The 22,544-nt window shown below is 34.1% G+C and overlaps 1 protein-coding gene across 4 annotated transcripts in view; it reads left to right on the plus strand.

Annotated features, from left to right (window-relative positions):
* ADGRV1 (adhesion G protein-coupled receptor V1) overlaps positions 1 to 22,544 on the plus strand; it is a 564,714-nt gene that overhangs the window by 126,730 nt on the left and 415,440 nt on the right. For 3 of the 4 annotated variants that reach the window (XM_037731465.1, XM_037731468.1, XM_037731477.1), the window contains 15 exons: positions 858 to 988; positions 1,881 to 1,980; positions 3,039 to 3,218; positions 3,875 to 4,038; positions 6,297 to 6,390; positions 6,828 to 6,860; positions 8,410 to 8,488; positions 8,598 to 8,736; positions 9,711 to 9,852; positions 14,992 to 15,254; positions 17,554 to 17,729; positions 18,437 to 18,561; positions 21,603 to 21,760; positions 21,858 to 22,004; positions 22,320 to 22,427. In XM_037731465.1, coding sequence (XP_037587393.1) covers positions 858 to 988; positions 1,881 to 1,980; positions 3,039 to 3,218; positions 3,875 to 4,038; positions 6,297 to 6,390; positions 6,828 to 6,860; positions 8,410 to 8,488; positions 8,598 to 8,736; positions 9,711 to 9,852; positions 14,992 to 15,254; positions 17,554 to 17,729; positions 18,437 to 18,561; positions 21,603 to 21,760; positions 21,858 to 22,004; positions 22,320 to 22,427 — 2,039 coding nt within the window. The remainder of the gene's footprint in view (positions 1 to 857; positions 989 to 1,880; positions 1,981 to 3,038; positions 3,219 to 3,874; positions 4,039 to 6,296; positions 6,391 to 6,827; positions 6,861 to 8,409; positions 8,489 to 8,597; positions 8,737 to 9,710; positions 9,853 to 14,991; positions 15,255 to 17,553; positions 17,730 to 18,436; positions 18,562 to 21,602; positions 21,761 to 21,857; positions 22,005 to 22,319; positions 22,428 to 22,544) is intronic. The other variant, XM_017508574.2, reaches the window with a different exon arrangement.

Here is a 22,544-nt window from a genome sequence, read left to right on the forward strand (position 1 = left end):
TCTTCTAAATCTTTTTAAACATCTTTCTAGCTTTGCATAATAATGTTTTTAGTGATACAGTTCATTGGTATTTCTTAACTTGTGTTCATCATCATATAAAACCAGCGAATTGAGCGTCTTTTCAACAAGTCATATAGCCATTAGCACACTCCCTAACAGCTTACTTTGTGCTTTTAGCAGTTTGAAAGAAATGTTATCATGAAGTTCTTCACTTTTGTAAAGTATTATATGGGAATAAAAGCCAGGAATGGAAGAGATCTAAAATATTTCCATCATCCAGGAAGGTTAACTGTAACTTTGGTGAAGTTACAGATGTGATGTACAGATTTGACACCTTTCCTTTGTATTTCTTTTTATAAAACAAAATCATTGATGGTATATGTAAGTTACAACTAAAGAAATGTGATTTTCAGGTATTTGCAAGCATTTTTATGCATGCATTGTGTAAAATCACATTGCATATCAGTGTAAGGAATTTGTGCCATTTTGAAAAGTGAAGAAAGAATTTACTTGTGTTATTACCATGAGGACTTTATAATTTTCTTTAATTTACAGAACACTTATGTTCTGATGCATGTTTTGGAGTGCATAAAAGTTTGTGTTTCCCATTTTAGCATGTGCTTTTGTAACATTTACATATTGAATTTCCTGAAGTTCTACTGAATGGAAGTATTTAGAAGTGGGATAATAAACAATAAGCATTATAAAGCTTCTAGAAAATTCAAAACAGAATAGCTTTGTAATGTTCTTGGGAAAGATGGTGTAATAGTTGCATGCTTGGGATTTGGGTTTTGTTGAGTTCAAATGTGAAGTTTATTTTCCATTAAGTATTTATCAGTGTATACATTTTATTGCAGGAGAAATTTTGCAATTCCATGTGATAAGAACTCCCCCTGGTCGAGGAAATGTTACTGTTAACTGGAAAATTATTGGGCAAAATCTAGAACTTAATTTTGCTAACTTCAGTGGAGAACTTTTCTTTCCTGAGGTAATACTGCAAAAACAAAAAAAAGTCGATCACAAATATCTAGAAAGAATGGTGTATTTTGAGGAAAATGAGATAGAAAAGCAGTACTATTGTAGTTATCTTCTCCACACCTACTTTGAATGAATTCTTTGATGATATACTTAATTCTTTTTCTCTTCCTTCCTATTGCCTCAATATTAAGTGAAGCCAATATTACCTTTTGCCTTGAGTAGTACATTGGATTTCTAATGACTCGTGTCCCTGAAGCACTTGTCTTCTTTTCTCTGCTCCAGTTTTTTCTATTCACCATTGTTTTGGAAACCTCCCCAACTTTTTGCTTTGAGATTTTCAGTAGTGCTACATTGTTCAATGAATAAGATTTACATTCATTAGCTCAGCATTCAAGATCTTCCACAGTTAGCCCCTGTCTGCTTGAAGCTTAGGTTCCCATGAGTCAGTGATTTTTATTCATCTTTAAAAAACTTTTGTTTAAATGAAAATGTGGGCTGGGTGTGGTGGTTCATGCCTGTAATCCCAGCACTTTGGAAGGCTGAGGTGTGCAGATCACCTAAGGTCAGGAGTTCAAGACCGGCCTGACCAACATGGAGAAAACCTGTCTCTGTTAAAAATACAAAATTAGCTGGTCATGGTGGTGCATGCCTGTAATCCCAGCTACTCAGGAGGCTCAGGCAGGAGAATCACTTGAACCTGGGAGGCGGAGTTTGTGGTGAGCCGAGATTGAACCTTTGCACTCTAGCCTGGGCAACAAGAGTGACTCTGTCTCAAAAAAAAAAAGAAAAAAGAAAAAGAAAATATGTTTGGCTGTAAAATTTATAAGGCCAATAAAAAGAAAGCAGGAGATAGTTCATATTCAGTAATGATAGAGGGATGGATTTCTTTCTGTTTGACATAGGGGTCATTGAATAAAACATTGTTTGTGCATTTGTTGGATGACAACATTCCTGAAGAGAAAGAATTATACCAACTCATTCTGTATGATGTCAGGACACAAGGTAATTCAGAATTTAAATTTTTTTGATATATTCAGAAAGGAAAGAAAATAGTTATCTCTGTATTTAACAGTTAGATGCATACCAATTTTTAAAATGTTACTTTATTATGTATCCCCTAGAAATGTTAGATCCAAAAAACGTTAGCACCATATGGGAGTATTTTATGGACTAGGGAAGTAAAGCTCTGAAAAGTTTTGCTAAATGGTTACTTAAAGAATAAAATCCTGGCCGGGCGCGGTGGCTCACGCCAATAATCCCAGCACTTTGGGAGGCCGAGGCGGGTGGATCACGAGGTCAAGAGATCGAGACCATCCTGATCAACATGGTGAAACCCCGTCTCTACTAAAAATACAAAAAATTAGCTGGGCATGGTGGCGCGTGCCTGTAGTCCCGGCTACTCGGGAGGCTGAGGCAGGAGAATTGCCTGAACCCAGGAGGCGGAGGTTGCGGTGAGCCGATATCGCGCCATTGCACTCCAGCCTGGGCAACAAGAGCGAAACTCCGTCTCAAAAAAAAAAAAAAAAAAAAAAAAAAAAAGGAATAAAATTCATTTCCAAAGGTAGAATTTTTTTTTGAAATTAACTTGAGACTTACAGGCCAATTTGAATTTTGGACCAATTATATGGATAATTCAAATTTAGTCATTTTTAAGCAAATTATCTGAGTACCTTCCTCAGTTTCTACTTAATTTCTATAATTCTGATAACCAATATAACCAAGAATGATAGTAATATGTGAAGTGAAGAAATTCATGATCTTTTACCTGAAGGAAAAATGGATTGTGGATTCTGTTGGTTCTCCTAGAACCACTGGTAGCACAAAAGACCAAGTGAAAATGTGTAAGGCCCCCTGAGGTCTAGGGTTAGAACCAGCACATCATCGCTTTTACCTTGTTCTATTGGCCAAAACAGGTTAACCTGAAGATTTGTTAGAGAAGTACATGGCATACCCTTTGATTACCTCAATATGTTTCAGAGAGTGAGGTTATTTAGTCCAGCAATTAAAAACTAATGCCAAATCACTGTTAGATTCTTTGATGTGGTCCCTGACATTTTTAGGAGTTCCACCAGCAGGAATCGCCCTGCTTGATGCTCAAGGATATGCAGCTGTCCTGACAGTAGAAGCCAGTGATGAACCACATGGAGTTTTAAATTTTGCTCTTTCATCAAGATTTGTTTTACTGCAAGAGGCTAACATAACAATTCAGCTTTTCATCAACAGAGAATTTGGATCTCTAGGTTTGTGTTACTCTAGTATGAATGGGGTTTCCAGGGAAGTACTTATTAATATTCTACTTGTGTGGATGAAAGCCACTGCTAAAATAAATCAGGGACAGGAAAAAAATATTTCTTCATTCAGGACAGAATTTTATAACTTCTTTATTTTTTAAAAGATTATTTCTTTTTAAAAGAAATAATCTATTTTCACAGAAATTCTGTGTAATTAACAAACATAACATTTCAGCAGCAACAGTAATTTAGGCTGCCTCTGGGTCTGCTAATCTACACTGGGCTTGGCCATGGGTGGCTCTATTTCATATGTGTGTCATTCTTCTCCTGGAACCACTGGTGGCACAAAAGACCAAGTGAAAATGTGTAAAGCCCCCTGAGGTCTATGGTTAGAACCAGCATATCACTTTTACTTTGTTCTATTGGCCAAAACAAGTTACATATCCAGATTTAAAGTCTAGAGGCAGGTAAACATGTTTTTCCCGCAGTGAGACACCCATGAGCCATCACATGGTAAAGATTAGGGATATAGGCAGGGGTGAGGAATTGGCACCAATAATGGTAGCTACTGAGGGTGCTTTTAGGAAAGGCAAAAAATTCACAATGGGAAATTATTATAAAAGTTTACAGATTTATAAAACATTTTTTGCAACCAATTCAATTAGGAGCTATCAATGTCACATATGCCACCATTCCTGGAATGCTGAGTCTGAAGAACCAAACAGTAGGAAACCTAGCAGAGCCAGAAGTTGATTTTGTCCCTGTACTTGGCTTTCTGATTTTAGAAGAAGGGGAAACAGCAGCAGCCATCAACATTACCATTCTTGAGGTAAAACTCTCATATTAGTTCCTTATTATTGTATTAAACCTGAAGTAACTACATAGTGATGGAAGAGTCTATAACAGAGGTAGTAACATTTAGTAAGATACTTCTAGTAACTTTGCATTTTAAGACATCAAGTTTCATGAAAACTAAGTTTACCTGAGTTTTTTTCTATTTGTAAGAAAATATTACTCTGCTTTTAATATAAGGTTTGGATACTCTACAATTATAATACCAGAAACTTAGTGAATTCTTTTCTGTTTGGTTCCCCCTGCTGGTACCTTTAAATCAGCTTATTTATTTTTTGATTTTTGTTGTTGTTGTTTGTTTCGTTAGGCACACAGGGGTTTCTGCTCTTATTTAGATAGACTGGCCTGCTATTGTGTATTTTATTATAGACATGTCTGTGATAAATGTAATTTTCTTAGGACAGTCCCCTTTAAGATGGCATAGACCTAAGAGGTTTAAAGGAGTATTTTGATTAATCAAAAGGATTATTTGGACCAGCAAATCGATGTATGTCAGAATCTTCGTGGGTAGGACTGGTTAAATCAGATATAGGGAAAAACTTACTAGAGGCTGATGGCACGAAATGCGATTTTGGTTAGGTTAAACTTAACATAATCATTAGTGATTTAAATTACATTTTAAATAATTTTTCATATTATGGAATCTCATGTTGTTTGGTAATTGGCTTAGTGTATGAAATACCTACATACATTTGCAAGAGGTGTGTAGGATACGGGAAGGGCAAGAGGGATAAAACATGAATATTGCAGTTGAAAAAATATTTTTCGATTACTATATATTTTGGGAGTTCTATTTTTTAAAATATTTTATCTTGGAGGCTTTTATGTTTGCAAAATTATAAGTGGTGTAAACCATCTACTATCTGAAGTCAGTAACTTATTTTGTTGATTACTGTGGCACTATGACTTAATAAACAGTATAAAAATTCTAAACCTATAAAATTAAAGATAGTACTATGTCAGTATATGGGATATAACATGAAATTTGAGAAAACTTTCAAGTAAGTTATCTTTCAAATGTATATTCTTTCAAATGTATACTCCAGTAAGTTATCTTTCAAATGTATACTTATTAATAACAATATAAATAAATGTATTGATTATTCCTTAGACATGTTTGTTTTTAAAGCAGAGAATACACAGTCGCCCTTCTTTTCTCTGAAGAGTCTGGTTTTTTTGAATATGGGGTTTTGGTTCCACCTTTATTTCTTCCTAGCTCTTTGCAATCCTTTCTGTTCCCTGAGTAGCACTAGCTTAAGAGACTGCAGGCCTGTGCATAGAGGAGCAAGTTGCCCTGGGAGTGGTAGGGAGGAGTTATTGAATGGGGGGTGGGGCACAGTAAGAATATATAAAGCAGTCTTTCTGTGTCACTGACCTTGTAACTCATGTTGGTCGTCTTATTACGTAAGACAGTCTAGGAACCATGATTTTCACTTATTTTTTATGTGGAAACATGACTCCATTAAATAAGGTGAGGGGAAAAGTACATGTTGGTGAGTATGTACTGACATTATATATGCATAAAAGTACACACACATTATGTTTCTATGTAAATATTGATGGCTGGCTAATCACTCTTGACATGGATTTTGTTAATCCTTATTTTTTTTGTACCTGCCTTGTTTTCATTGCTATTATGTGGACTAGTGATTAATAATAATAGCTGTTAATTTTAAAGCATTCTCTCTAGGCCACTCTACACATGATTTATAATCATTATTACAGTCTCCCACCCAAAAAAACTATTATTTCCCCTATTATAGAGATAGAATTGGGTCCTAAAATTTAAGTAACTAACTTAAATGTATAGAATTTGGTACTAGGTCTCCTTGAGCTGCAAAGCCCCGCCCCCCCCCCTTTTTTCATGGTATTCTATTCCTTATTCTACACATTGAATATTAACATAATTTAAAATATTCTGTTCATATTATGCTTAAAATAATTAGGCTTATATATTTTTATAATTGGTTTTTATATAAATATAGGTTTAAAATGTTAAAATTTTTAAGTGGTTCCTGTGGGTCAACCTAATTACTTCCTATACAACCAAGTATAAGTTTAATACTTTTATATTTATTTTTCTGATTTACATCTGTCTACTTTATGGTGGCATTTTTTAATTGTCTGTATACTAGTTATACAGTTTAATTTAAAAAGTTAATTTAAAAACAGTTTCTGAGGATTAATTACTTTGAGAATATAATTAAAGGAATTTAATAGGTGTAATTTTTGCAGGATGATATACCAGAGCTAGAAGAATATTTCCTGGTGAATTTAACTTATGTTGAACTTATCATGGCTGCTTCAACTTCATTTCCTCCCAGACTTGGTATGAGGGGTTTCTTGTTTGTTTCTTTTTACTCACTTCAAATGAAATGAAGAAACTTCATTCTTGAATCAGAAGCGATCATTGTTCTGTTTTGTTAATCTTGGCTATTTGTCAAAATATGATGGGCTTTTATATTTTTGTTTAGAGATTCTCATATATTGCAATTTTTACATTGAACAATGTAAAGACATTAAAAATTGTGTGATGTTCTTTAAATTTTACAACTATTTTGTAAACAAATTTGTAATCCTCAAAATAGTTCTTTGGAAGGTATTTTCCTTTCATTTTCTTTTAAAATTAGCTGTTTTCCTTAGATCTGAAACTCTCAGATGTTTTTGTTTTCCTTTAGGTTAAGCAGTGGTATCATTTGCTTCTTTGTTACTTTTTTGTGTTCTCTGCTTGTTTTTGACCTTTTGTCTTTCTTTTCATGCTTTTAGAAAAAACTCAGTTAATTCATTACAGACTAAAAGGTAAAACCTGAACCTTGGTACAAACTTATCTAGATTCCTTTAAAAAGATGTATTCCTATGTTTAAACACAAACTCCTGTTTTCAGTGTGGACATTTACTACTGGTAAATTTTGTCTGAAGCCTGTAGGTGTGCTGGCCAATAGAGGGTGGTGCTGAGTTGGTTAGAAGGTGTGCTGGACAGGGGAGAGTTATTTTGAATCAAAGGAAGAGAAGCGTGGCCAGGAGCAGTGGCCTGGGGAACAGGCATTTCTCATTCATTTCTGAAGCTCATTTCAATAACTTTGAAAATATTGAAAGGAAATAATCAGTTTCTAACCTATTATTGTTTGAAAAGTTTCAGTTCTTTTCCTAAAGAAATAGATGATTCCAATGACTAGCTTGTTTACATCAAGTATTATTATAAGATTATTATTGACATTAAAAAAAATTAACCAAACAATACATATTTCTTTTATCCTTATACTGAGATAATTTCAATAGTTGATGTCTGTTGAGTGCTTTCTAATGCTCCTATTTCAAGTGCTTTGTACATTAGTAATGTCATTACTTACATCTCATTTTACAGATGAGGTAGCTTAGGCTAAGAGAAGCTGAGTAACATGCCCCAAATCACGCCGCTGGAGAGTGGTAGAGCTGGTTTCAATGGTGTGGCCTAATTTTAGAATCTCTGCTTTTTAGCCTCTTGTCTGTTGGGCACAAACCCTCATTTTATATTTTTTCCTGGACCGTGTTGTTCTTTTCACTCTACAGAGACTTATACTCTCCCTACCCTTTCCCTATCTAGGCAGATATCCTTAAGTATCCTAGACTAAGGTAGCACCTCTGAAATTTAAAAGGTAAAGAACAAAGTATTAAAAACAAAAATCAAATCAAAACCAAAAAGAGGAGCAGGGTTAGTAATATTTTAAGACTGAAACAAAAAGGCAACCAGGAGCAGGGTTAGTTAATATTTTAAGGTATTGGTAACATACTGAATTTGGTGGACAGAATAAAAATAAAAGGAAAAGATAAGTTTATTTTGATATTAATCTCTCTTTACTTCACTAGACTTTTTCCCCATCCTTCCCATGTGTTTCAGCTTCTGTTTATGTCCCTGTCTCTCTGTGTCTCCTTTGCACACCTATATTTTTCTTTGCACCATTCCCGGCATTTGTTTCCAATTTATTTTTCCCTTTTTTGCTCTTTCTACTCCTTCTAACTTCCCCATTTTCCTTTCCTCCTGAAATAGTGATATTGTAGGATAGAGATGCCAAGTATGTTTTAACTAATTAAAATAATAAAAACAAAAACCATAATCTCAGTTGCTTATTATTTTATACCCTTCTCAGATGATTCAATTTCTATAAATCAGTGGCTCTTGTTAGCCAAAAATGTCCTTATTCAGATATGATAAGCATTGTTTCTTTATTTTCTTAAACATCTTTTGAGTAATTTTAATACCTGTACGTTAGGAATTATATGATCTCAAAGGGACTGTCTTTAAAGCCTATATTAAAAAGTATTTTTAATAATGTATATGTATTTTAAGATATGCTTCTATTTTTTTTAGATTCAGAAGGCTTGACTGCACAAATTATTATTGATGCCAATGATGGGGCCCGAGGTGTAATTGAATGGCAACATAGCAGGTAAGCCCAAGGCTACGTGAGAGTCTTCTTCTGGGTTTCATATTCTTTACTATCTATGAAATAAAAGTTTATAAAGGAAAAATTTATTTATATTTTTACTATGTTATAGGTTTGAAGTAAATGAAGCCCATGGAAGTTTAACATTGGTAGCCCAGAGGAGCAGAGAAGCTCTTGGTCATGTTTCCTTGTTTGTGTATGCCCAGAATTTGGAAGCACAACTGGGGCTGGATTACAACTTCACCCCAATGGTGGGTCTCAAAATCTATCACAGATAACTTTTACAAATTATTTTATCATCATTTCTTGAGAATTACAGTGATTTAGATCCCATGTGAATAAATTATTCCTAATAAACCATTACATATTTCACAGTAAATTAGGAAAGAAGATTTCTACATGGTAAAATAGTTCCCTTCACTATTTTAGTAAATGTAAATGGAATTTTCAGTACTATTCTAAATATTATTTTGTATGGATTAACTATTTCATTTTAGTATTCAATACTGGAGGATGCAATCTGTAATAAAGAATTTATATCATGCGATAATCTTCCCAAATGTTTCTCCTACTTCTTGAAAAATTTAACTCTTTTATTTCTTTGTTTTCGCTCACTGAAACACTTTTTAGTGTTTTAAAATAATTTTACTTTGTCTCTTCATGCCTTTTATTTCTTAGTCAAATGTTTACTTTCTTCTCTTCCCTCATAATTTTTTTGGAGACAGAATCTTGCTCTTGTCACCCAGCCTAGAGTGCAATGGTATGTTCTCGGCTCACTGCAACCTCCACCTCCTGGGTTCAAGCAATTCTCCTGCCTCCTGAGTAACGGGGATTACAGGTGCCCACCAGCACACCCGGCTAATTATTATTATTATTATTTTGGTATTTTTAGTGTATTTTATATTTTTAGTGTTTTTCACCATGTTGGCCAGGCTGGTCTTGAACTCCTGGCCTCAAATGATCAGCCTACCTCGGCCTCCCAAAGTACTGGGATTATAGGCATGAGCCACTGCACCTGCCACCCCTACCACAGTTTTTGCTTTTTAAACTTAATGTTGCCAATTTAAATGAAAAGATATAAACCAAAAAATAAGGAAACAAAATTCAGTGTAAAATAGCTTATTTTTTTTACATTCACAACTACATTGTATTTCTTTCCAAACATTCTATGGAAACTCACAGTTTATATAAATATAATACTGTCTGCTTTTACCTTTTTGACCAGATTCTTCATTTTGCTGATGGAGAAAGGTTTAAAAGTGTCAATATCTTGATTCTTGATGATGACATTCCAGAAGGAGATGAAAAATTTCAGCTGATTTTAACAAATCCTTCTCCTGGACTAGAGCTAGGGAAAAATACAATAGGTAATTAATAATTTCTTATAAAAAGCTTCCTCTCCTTCATGCTGAGTTCCTTAATATGGGGGCAGATATAAAAGGATTAGAAAGTCTTGGTGGGGCAATCCCATTACTGGATATATATCCAAAGGGTTATAAATGGATCTGTTGTAAAGACACATGCACATGTATGTTCATTGTGGCACTGTTTACAATAGCAAAGACTTGGAACCAACCCAAATGCTCATCAAAGATAGACTGGATAAAAAAAATGTGGCACATATACACCATGGAATACAATGCAGCCATAAAAAAGGATGAGTTCATGTCCATTGCAGGGACATGGATGAATCTGGAAACCATCATTCTCAGCAAACTGACACAAGAACAGAAAACCAAACACCACATGTTCTTACTCATAAGTGGGTGTTGAACAATGAGAACTTATGGACACAGGGAGGGGAACATCACACACTGGAGTCTGTTGGGGGGTGGGGGGGTGGGGTTCTAGGGGAGGGATAGCAGGGGTGGGGAGATTAGGGAGGGATGACATTAGGAGAAATACCTAATGTGGGTGATGGGGGGATGGAAGCAGCAAACCACCATGGCATGTGTATACCTACGTAACAATCCTTCAAGATCTGTACATGTACCCCAGAACTTAAAGTAAAATAAAAAAAAAATAAATAAAATAATAAAAATAAGAAAGTCTTGGTGGTTTTCTGTGCTTACAATGAGAATGATTTTAAGTTAGAGCATTTCTGAATTCCAGTGTCTGTGTAACAGTGCCTCTAGCTTGTGTGTGTTGATGTATGTGTGCATGTATGTAAAAGACAAAAAAGTATGTTGATACTACAGATAATAAATTATTTCCTCAGTTATTGTAAGTTTATTTTATTTGTAGATATCTTTCCTTTGCAATTTGAGTTTTATTTTGGTTTCCTACTTAGCAATAGAAGGAATTACAAAGGCAGTTCCCTTAGTGTCATCTACTCTGTAGTATTTCTACATAGAGTTGAGGTATGTTGATACTTCAGACAGGTTATCGGAGTCGTAATTCTTTTGTTGGAACAGTTTGATATTGTTGTGAATAGCCATCCCATTCCATTGCTTGATAAGTATTGTGCTGACTATTTAGAGAAGGTAAGAAAGAGACAAAGGAGAAAACTCAGGAACATACAGAACTTTAGGGTTGGGAGAGCTGTTAAGAAATCACTTCCATTTCCTCTGATGACAGACAAGCCAAGTGAATTTCAAGGATTGAATGTTGACTGACCCTTCAAACTCCTGTGTTAGTGAGTGGCTGAGCAGGTTTATTTTTTTTTTAATTTTTAATTTAATGAACATTTGCCTTCCCAAATTATTGGCCTTTATGGAAAAATTTAATTTGTAGTAGAAAATATGAAATAATTCTGAGTAACTCAAGAGTTAGTTTTTACTTTCTTGCTATGTTGATAAAATACATTGATATTTCTAAGTCCCCAGAAGCTTTTTTTTTTTGAGGCTATGGCTGTTTTTTCAAATTCAAAGAGTATATGTTTCAGTTCAAATTATTTTCTTGTAGAACATAGTGGGTTGGTAAAGGGTTGTGTGAATGAATACCATGTGTTGGTTGAGAATAGTCTCTATATAAATAATGGAAAACCCAATGGAAATGGATTTATACACATATAATTTATTGGTTTATTTAACCTGGGGGTACAGAGACATATGGCTTTAGAGGAAGTGGGAGCAGGACTTAATGCTGCCAAAGATCCTGAGATTTTCTGTCTCTTTTCTTTGCCTTTTGGAATATTGGCTTCATTGCAGGACTAACGTTATTCATTGTCATAAGATAGTGATCAGGATCATTCTTCTGCATTTCATATAACAGGAAGACAGAGTATTCAAGTTCAAGCATTCCTACAAGGTCCTCATATAAATCTGATTCAAATCATGTAGGTTACATGCCCAGCTCCATAGATAGGAGAAAGAAATATATTGTTGGGTTCTTTCAAGGTTACTTTATATTTGTAATTTTCTATTTTTAAAGATTAAAAAATTCCCAAGAGAAATAAGTGCTTTGACAGTTGGTCATTTCTTTTCTTTTTTTTTTTTTTTGAGACGGAGTTTCGCTCTTGTTGCCCAGGCTGGAGTGCAATGGCACGATCTTGGCTCACTGCAACCTCCGCCTCCTGAGTAGCTGGGATTACAGGCATGCGCCACCATGCCCAGCTGATTTTTTGTATTTTTAGTAGAGATGGGGTTTCATCATGTTGACCAGGATGGTCTCGATCTCTTGACCTCGTGATCCACCCGTCTCAGCCTCCCAAAGTGCTGGGATTACAGGCATGAGCCACCGTGCCCAGCCCGGCAGTTGGTCATTTCTTAAACCTTGCCCCACTGATTTGACTTAGAGACTATTTCCAAACCCTTATAAAGTTTAAATAAATATCCTTGTATATAAATCTTTGTATATGTGGATAATTAAGATAATCTGTTGAGTACAGTGCATGTTGAGTGGAAAGGACTCAGCACTGCCTTCTGTGTTAGTTACACTCCAATGTGTACATATATAATAGTTTCTTCATATCCTCACCAGCAATTTCTTTAGCCTTTAAATTTTTATATGCCATTTCTAATGACTGAAAAATATGTAGTTGTATTATGCATTATTGTGCGTTTTTTCTTTCATTTTCCTTTTAGTGCGTTTGATACTGGTTATTGTGGGGTTTTTTTTCCTTTGTGATTCTGATTTTTGTATCCCTTATGTACTTTCTTTTGGTTTTTTGCTTTATTGATTTGTAGGAATAGTCATATTTTGAATTCAACCCTTTGCCTCTTAAATATATTGCAGATATTTCTCCCAGTCTGTCATTTACCTTTTATTATATTGCCTCTTATTATCAAAATTTTTAAAATTGTCGGGCGCAACAGGTGGCTCACGCCTGTAATCCCAGCACTTTGGGAGGCTGAGACGGGTGGATCACGAGGTCAAGAGATAGAGACCATCCTGGCCAACATGGTGAAACCCTGTCTCTACTAAAAATTCAAAAAAATTAGCCGGGCATGGTGGTATATGCCTGTAATCCCAGCTACTTGGGAGGCTGAGACGAGAAAATCACTTGAACCCAGGAGGTGGATGTTGCGGTGAGCTGAGAATGCACCATTGCACTCCAGCCTGGGCAACAAGAGCGAAACTCTGTCTCAAAAAAAAAAATAAATAAAATTTTAAAATATTAGATATTTTCTGATATGCTTTTAAATCCTACTTACTTAGGCCTTTTCACCCAAATGCTATAAAATATTTTGCTGTATTTTATACTATTTTCATAGTTTTGATTTTTATTTACATTATTGAACATACAAAGAATTTATTCATTAGTAGTGTGTGAGGCAAGGATACAACTTCATTTTTCTTCTAAAATGTATAAAACAATACCCTAATATTATATAGAGAATGAAACATCCATTAGTCATTAATTTTCAACGTGAAGTATTTATCTTTCTTTATTTCCTTTTTTCTATCCAACTGCTGATCGTTTTCTTGGACTCTGTTTTGTTCTATTTGCCTATTCATGTGCTAATAGAACACTATTTTATTTATCATAACTTTGAAGTACATTTTGCTGGTTTTTCAAGCCAAAAATTTTTTTCTTTTTCTAAATTATCTCACCTATTCCTTTAAAAAGTCTCTTTCATATGAACATTAGATTCAAGCTGAGATCTATAAAATAAACTGTTTCGGTTGGGGAATTAAAATTTTCGATTAATTTGGATGGATTTGACATCACTATAATGAGTTTTCTGATTTGGAAATGTAAACTCCCTCTTCAGTAATTTAGATCTTTTATACTATTGCCTTCGCTTGTGTCCTCCCAGAAGCAAACTGTGAGACAAGGATTTGGACAAGGCTTTAGTTTATTTGAGAGGTGACCTCTGGAGGCCTGATGAGAAATGAGGAGGTGAAAGAGAGAGAGGAAAGCTGAAAGGTGATGTTCTAATGAGCAGTACTGCTGTGGGCAACTGACACTCTGTCCTGCTAGGGTCCCTCTTAGACACGGGGTTGAATAAAGCTTAGGACTGTCTCATGAGAAGGAAGGAAATCTGGGCTGTTCATTCACCAGCTCCTAGTTCTAATCATTTGAGAGTTGCTCTTGGGTGTTAAATTTACAACAGTTCTGACCTTACTCCTGCATGGGCTGATGCTGTCTTCAGGTAGAGGGAGACAATTGGGCAAATAGAATCTGCTGCAGGTGACTTTAGAGTGGGTGAAGGGAATATAGGTGAGATTTTCTTCATATAGATTTTATAGTTTTTGCATTAGGCTAATTTTTAAGTATTGTTGTTATTGTGAATAAGGTCTACTTTTTTTCTTTAGATAGTGATAGCTGATCAATAGAGATATAATAATGGACTTTAAGAATATATGATCTGAAGTGGACTTCCTGACCTAGTGCATCAGCTCTGCCCCTTCCTAGCTTGTAAACTTCTTCAAATTTCCTGTTTGTGCTTCAATCATAGGTTCTGTAAAAATGAGAATAATGATAGAATCAACACCATAGGGTTATTGTGAGAATTAAAAGAGTTAATATAGGTTAAGCCATTAGTAAGTTCTTAATAGTATTAGTTGCTGCAACTATTAGTTATTAATATTAGTGACAGTAAAAAATAGAACACTCTTGATTTGTGACTCAGCTTGCTTTGTATTCTTATTATAGTTCTAATATTTTCTTTTGTATTTTCTTAATAGACAATCATATCATCTAGAAAATAGTGACAGTTCTGACTTTTTTCACTACTTTTACAGGTGTTATCTACCTGATAGCCCTGTGACACTGGGAGATAGTAGCAATCATGATAGACATTATTATTTTGTTACTGTTTTTAGTGGGAATGCTGCTAGTGTTCCAATATTAAGTGTGATTGCTGTTGACTTCTGAGAGCTATTGCTTCATCAGGTTAAGGAAGCTGCCTTTTATCCCAAGACTACTGAGTATTTTTCTATCATGAATGAATATGGAATTTTATTAAATGGTAAAAAAAATTCTGTCATTTTAAAGATCATCTTAAAACAATCACCTTAGGTAAAGAATTGGCCTAGTTTTCAATTAGAAATCCACACCTTTTTCAGCATTTATAACCTATTATATTTTCATTTATTGCTTTAATCTTTTTATTTTGCAGCCTTAATTATTGTCCTTGCTAACGATGATGGCCCTGGAGTTTTATCATTTAACAACAGTGCACACTTTTTCCTAAGAGAGCCAACAGCTCTCTACATCCAGGAGAGCGTTGCAGTATTGTACATTGTTCGGGAACCTGCACAAGGATTGTTTGGAACAGTGACAGTTCAGTTCATTGTGACAGAAGTGAATTCCTCAAATGAATCTAAAGATCTGACTCCTTCCAAAGGCTATATTGTTTTAGAAGAAGGTGTTCAATTCAAGGTATAGTAAGAAGTTGTAATGAGAATGGAAGTTTATTATATACAAAGCGAATTTCTCTTAGATGAACACTCAAGTCCTAGAATGAAAAAAGCAGTACTTTCAGCTTAGGTGATAAAGACATGATTCAATTACTATGTGACAAGTGCTACAATTCTATTTACTCTGTATAAAGTGCAACTGGAAAATTTTACTATTAATAAGGTAGAAGAATATGCAAATAGTAAAGAAAATAATATGTATTGCTATTGTAAATTTTCAGCACATTTAAATTGCATATGTCACTTTATATTGTATATAAACCACATAAAAGAAAACCCAGGCCAATTTTTTGTAACCATTAAGTCCCAGCCAATCATTTCCCTTTAACAGAATGTAACTGCTTACTTCAGATTGCTTGTTTGAGAAGAGGAATAGATTATTGGAGAAAAAATGGTGGATTTGAGATTAATTATAAATATGATCTATACTCAAAGTTTGCCTTCCAAAACCTCTTTTTCTGTTTATTAACAATTTTCTGTTCCTGCTACTACATTTTATTTTTTAAAACAGTTTAAGTTTAAAAATAGCTAATTATGTTGGCTTTAATCATTTTTCAAGCCAGCTATATAAAGTATAATAAATCTAAAATAATATATTTAAAGCTATTTTACCTAAAACAGTCCATCTAATAATTATTTTTTTTTGTGATCAGTTTGTGTAACTTCACATTTTCAAATACATATTAATTTTCATGTTTTTTTCATATTTTGGAAATTTAAAACCTTAATTGGCTTGTCCAAAGTCACTTACATTTAAATCTTGACATATATGTAAAATTCAAATTTTAAATATTTTATTAATTTTCTATTGCTTTGTTTATTATTTTTTTCAGCTTTTAAATTTTTTCTTAAATTTGTTTTTTGTTTGTTTTATTTTTTACTGTGGCTTTTTTTCATAAAAGTCTCCTTTTTCACAGCATATATACCTTTTTGTTAGGCAAATTAAATGTTAGAGCAAATTAAATTAAATAAATTTTTTAACCAACATAACTACTTTTATTCCAAAATGTTTTTATTTTGAGGTATAAACAGTAGAATGCACCAATCTTAAGTATATGGCTTAATTACTTTAAAGATATATACATATGCACATGTAACTATCACTCAGATAAAAACATTTAACATTAAGGCCCGGTGTAGTGGCTCACGCCTGTAATACAAGCACTTTGGAGGGCCAAGGTGGGTGGATCACTTGAAGTCAGGAGTTGGAGACCAGCCTGGCCAACATAGTGAAACCCTACCGCTACTAAAAATACAAAAATTGTCTGGTGTGGTGGTACGTGCCTGTAATCCCATTTCTCCAGAGGCTGAGGCAGGAGAATCACTTGAACTTGGGAGGCAGGGGTTACAGTGAACAGAGTGCCACTGCACTCCAGCCTAGGTGACAGAGCAAGATTCTGTCTCATTAATAAATAAATAAAGGTGTGTATGTATGTATGTACGTATGTATATAACATTATCATCACCTAGAAGATTTCCCCTGTCTCTTCCCCTTTCCAGGAAACTGCTTTCTGATTTCTACCACTCCAGCCTGGGTGACAGAGTGAGACTCTGTTTCATAAGTAAATAAATAAATAAAAGCATTTAACATTATCATCACCCAGAAGATTCCCCTGTCTCTTCCCCTTTCCAGAGGAAACTACTCTCTGATTTCTATCATTGAAGACTAATTTTACTGGTTCTTGAGCTTCACATAAATAGAATCACATAGCGTGTACTCTTTTGTGTCTGGCTTATTTCACTCAATATAATTTTTAAGCCTGTGTGGTTGCATGTATCAGTAGTTGGACTCTTTTTAATCACTGAGTAGCATTTTACAAAATAGACCACTGTTGGTTTGTCTGTTCTCCCACTGATGAACATTCGGGTTGTTCCTAATTTGTGCCTGCTATGACTGCAACTGTTTTGTAATAGTGATTCTAGATTAGAATGAAATTAATGAAGTTATGTAGCCAGAGCAGGACAAAAAGTTCACAAAAATGAAGACATAAATTTAATTTTTAAGTCAATGTTATTTTTAAATGCTCTAAATATTTTTTTGGACACTTCAGTGCAATATATCACAAAGTTGAAAACCCTAAAAGTAGTAACATGAAACAGTTGTAACCATCACATTACAGGAATCACTATTAAGTAAAAAATAAGATGATATTTTTCAAAACATGTTATTTTGTTGTCAGAAATGTTTAGTTGATTTCTCTGTATGTGTGTTACAAAAAATACTGTATTCTAGTAACGTTATCTTTTGATTTTGTTTTCAGGCCCTACGCATATCTGCCATATTAGACACAGAACCAGAAATGGATGAGTATTTTGTTTGCACCTTGTTTAATCCAACTGGAGGTGCTCGACTAGGGGAGCATGTTCAAACCCTGATAACAGTTTTGCAAAACCAGGCCCCTTTGGGGCTCTTCAGTATCTCTGCAGTTGAAAACAGGTATTGTTTATTCACAAGGAAATTATCACTTCTGAAGCTATAAGTAGGGAATATTTTTTGACATAAGAAAATGCATAATTAAATTGATGTCTGATTATTTTAAAAGGGATTTTAAAAATGAACTCTAGAAAAGATAGGTCTAGAGAGACCAATTACTGTCCTAACGGGGAGTATCAAAAACTTAAACACATCCTGTGTAACAGTGTTATTAAAATTCTTATTTTCTCAGAGTTCACACTTTCAGATAACGGCCTGTACTATTTTGTGTTTTTAGAAATAATAAAAAGCGAGAAATAATATAAAGTAGACTTAGCAGCTCAAACCAAATGAATGACTCTTCAAACATGTATTAACGTGATTGTGGTTTTAAAATTTCTTCTGGAAGCTGACAAATATTCATTTTTTATATCATAAAAATATTTTAATCTAGTTTCATTAATAGGCTGATAATTTCCTGACTTATTTTTTTTCTACAAAATGTATTTGATACATGTGTGAAGAAACGTAAGAATGACAATTTTATTTCTTCTTTAGAATATATAGTGTGAAATTATTAAAGTAACTGATTTTCAGTATTTTCTTATGATCTCATCTTGGATTGTATAAATTTAAAAGTGTATTAACAATATGCTTGCAATATGATATATATTTTAAATATGTAGAATTTATACTTTTTCTGCGTTCCACAATCCATGTATTTCTTTTAGGGCCACCTCCATAGACATTGAAGAAGCCAATAGGACCGTGTATTTAAACGTATCTCGCACTAATGGCATTGATTTGGCTGTGAGTGTGCAGTGGGAGACAGTATCTGAAACAGCCTTTGGCATGAGTACGTTTCATTTCTTATGAAAACAAAATTATGTAAACAAGAAATATTGCATGTATAAGATTTATATTTTTCCCATGAATTGTATGTTATTGATCCTTTGAAAATGGAAAACAGATAATCTCATTCTTTTATTGCACCTATAAATATGTACTGAGTGCCTGTCACGTGGCAGGCATGGCACTGAACTCATGGATCTTAGAATTTAGGGAGTGACAGAAATGAATCAAGTAAGTCAAAATCAATATATACTTTAAACTTTAATAAATGTTTCAAAGGAGAAGTTCTAAGTGTTCAAAGAATATAGGGGAATGCTTTCAAGGGGTATTGATCTTTGAACTAAGACTAAATGATGAGTAGAGATTGATTATGCAAAGGACTGGGTTGGAAGAACATGGGAGTTGAGAGTGGGAAGCTGTGAAGGCAGAAACCTGAGGCAGAAAAAACACACATAAATGAAGAACTTGAGTGGATAGTAGGTATAGAAATAAGGAGGAATGTTGAGCTTGGATAGCTGGAGAAAACCAGATTATTCAAGAACTTAAGGAATATTTTATACTTGCCAGTCTTTCTAATAGTGTTAACAGAAAGCCGTTGAGTGGTTTAGGAATGGAACAGAGTTACCATATGTAATGTGGTATGGTATAATTATATTTGGATTTTGAAGATATTATTCACAGTGCCATGTAAATAATGGGTTGGCACAGAAGAGTAGTGAAGATACAGGGAGGCAAGATGATGATAACTTAGACTAGGTGTTGAATTGCCTGTGAGGGTGAGGGAGAAGGAAGTACCAGAGATTACTCAGGTTCCTAGCTTGTGCAGTTGGATGGGAAAAGAGGTTCGTGCTATTCACTAAGATGGAATTCCAAAAAAAGAATAGATGTATTTTGGTAAGGGGAGTAAAATAAATGTGGTTTAACACATTTTGAATTTGAGTTACTTTTGAGAATAAATTTCTCTAGACTCAAAAAAGCTCCTTTCTGCAGGAGAGAGAAACCTGGGAACTTTAGCTATATATATTGAATTTGAAGTCATGGAAATTGATGTAATAATCTGAAAAGAAAGGCTGAAGATGGAGAAGGGAAGAGGACCCTGTAGACTAAACTATAAGAAGGTTCAAGTTCAATTGCTGAGGATATGGAATAATGGCCTACCAAAGGAGTCTTAGAGGGCCTGGTAAGAAACTCAGGAGAAAATAGGATTGCAGACACCAGCAGAAGAGTGCTTTAAAATGGAGGAAGAAGTAAACAGTGTCAACTCCTGGCGAAAAGTCCAGTAAAATGAGAACCTGAAAAATAACCATTATAGTTAGCAACATAGAAGGCATTAATGACTATAGGAAAGGCTGTTTGTATAGAAATATGGGAACTGAATACCATTTTGAGTGGAGGTAAAAGAATTGAGACCTCAAGTATATGCAACCATTTCAGTAAGTTTGGCTAGGAAGTTAGGACCTGGAGAAGGTAGTAGTGGTGTGGTGTGGGATTCAGAGATCTTTTGCATATTTAGTTTGGAGAGACCCAAGCATGCGGAGGTTGGATGGAAAAGGTAGGTAATTACTTAGAAGAAAAAGGAGATAATTAATAGTGGTGTGGCTGTCTAGAAAACAAGTAGAAATGGGACCCAAAAAAGAAAGATTATGGTTTCTAATTTAGATTTCTCCATTACTGCTTGGATTTTGCATGTGTTTTTTGATAGTACTTATAAGAGCATATGTTGGAGATTCTTAATTGTCAGCAGTCATTGCTTATTCTTCATTTGTGGTCTTCTTGAATTATTGTAGAAAAAGATTTGTCCATATGTCAGGACCATTTGGGACACTTAATGAAAAATCTCCAGTATACCTTTAAAAGGGAGCAACATAAGAATTTGAAATGCTGGATTTTTAGGAAAGGAAGTTGCTATTGAATATTACATGTAACGCATTGACAAATTCTCTTGAACTGGTAATCTAAAAATGACCAATCATTTATAGGGAGCCTAGGTTTCAACCTTGATATTTGTTCTTGTTCCATCATGTTCACACCAGTAACCAAAATTTACAAAGAACTTAATGTTTTCGGGGGAAGCAGCCATGTTAAGAGATCATATGTAATTTTTTAAATAGTTACTCTTCGTTAGGGGATTTTTATTTTTGTCTTTTTTTTTTTTGGAGTATGGAATTTTAAAACATGTAGCAGTTTGATAAACAACAAACAGTTGTAGCAGTTTGATAAAACCTTGACAGCCATTGTGAGTCTGCTTGACATTCTTAAAATATTAAAATTAGATGGGCATAATTTCAAATTAATAGTGTAAATTTTTAAACCAAATATTTAGCATGATTCTATAAAGGGTATTTATTATTTTAAAATTTCTCAGTTACATTTGTATCAACTTTACAGAAGCTGATAAAAATCGTGTTCTGCATATTTTCCTTTTAAATATACATTTGTTATTTATTTAGTTTTTGAGCCAGGGTCTAGCCCTGTCACCCAGGCTGGAGTGCAGTGGCACTATCTCAGCTCACTACAACCTCCGCCTCCTGGGTTCAAGCAATTTTCAGCCATCCGAATAGCTAGTATTACAGGCACATGCCACCACGCCAGCTGATTTTTGTATTTTTAGTAGAGACAGGGGTTCCACCATGTTGGCCAGTCTGGTCTCGAACTCCTGACCTCAAGTGATTCACCTACCTTGTCCTCTCAAAATTCTGGGATTACAGGTGTGAGTCACTGTGCCCAGCCACATAGCCACATTTAATATTTATTTCTAAATATACCATGGGAAAGTGTGTAAGTATCAAGTAGAGCATTAATAAATTTTCTTGGTTTTTAAATAAGAATTTAAAACATTTCTTATTTTTAGTACAAATTCATTATTTGTAGTTATTTGAAAGTTCTCTCGCTTCTGTCTTTTCTTTCTTTTCACACTCATACACACACACCATGAAAGGATCTTCATTTGTAGTCACAAATGCACTGGTCTCCTTGTTTAAACAATAAATTAGATAAGTTTTTGAAGAAATAATAAACCAGTAAATAATCATTGGTGTTTTTCAGGGGGAATGGATGCTGTATTTTCCATATTTCAAAGTTTTCTGGATGAATCACCTTCTGGCTGGTGTTTCTTTACTTTGGAAAATTTAATATATGGTATAATGTTAAGAAAATCATCTGTTACTGTTTACCGATGGCAAGGGATTTTTATTCCAGTTGAGGTAAACATCAGTATTTTTTATAGTACAAAAATTAAAATGTGCAGATAAATTTTAGATGTATTATGAATTACTGTCATTCTTATTCCTCATTTTCTAGGATTTAAATATAGAAAATCCTAAAACTTGTGAGGCCTTTAATATTGGTTTTTCTCCCTACGTTGTGATTACTCATGAAGAAAGGAATGAAGAAAAGCCTTCTCTTAATAGTGTGTATACATTCACATCTGGACTTAAATTATTCCTGGTAAAAACCATTTTCATTTTTAAGTAGATTGCTTTGTATAAAAGAAATTAAGATTTGTAAGACTGTTCAAATTGGAAGATAATGTATGTTCTATGTTAATGTGAAAAAGAATTTTTTGTGAGTTGGTATACATTTTAGCAAAAATCCGGGGATATTTTTGTCTTTTTAAAATGACAGTTAGGTATGCATACCTTGGGATTAGAATTTTTTAAGTCTTGCACTTCAGATCCTAACTCGTGCTGTGAGTGTGTTCAGTGGCTTTCTTAGGTAAAGTCTCCTTTCAGTTTTCATTCCCGATCTCCATCCTGCTTGCAGGTACAAACAATCATTATTCTGGAAACTTCTCAAGTGAGATATTTTACTTCAGACAGCCAAGATTATTTAATCATTGCAAGTCAAAGAGATGATTCCGAATTAACTAAGGTTTGATACTTTTTAAATGAAGTAGATTTTTTTTTTTGCTTTGCTTTTTAACATTATAATTGAAATTTACCTAAGATGCAGTCTGCTGGTTTAGTATAAAAGAAAACAATAATTTGA

This window comes from Cebus imitator, unplaced genomic scaffold (assembly GCF_001604975.1).
Source record: "Cebus imitator isolate Cc_AM_T3 unplaced genomic scaffold, Cebus_imitator-1.0 Scaffold16, whole genome shotgun sequence".
NCBI classification, from domain to species: domain Eukaryota; kingdom Metazoa; phylum Chordata; class Mammalia; order Primates; family Cebidae; genus Cebus; species Cebus imitator.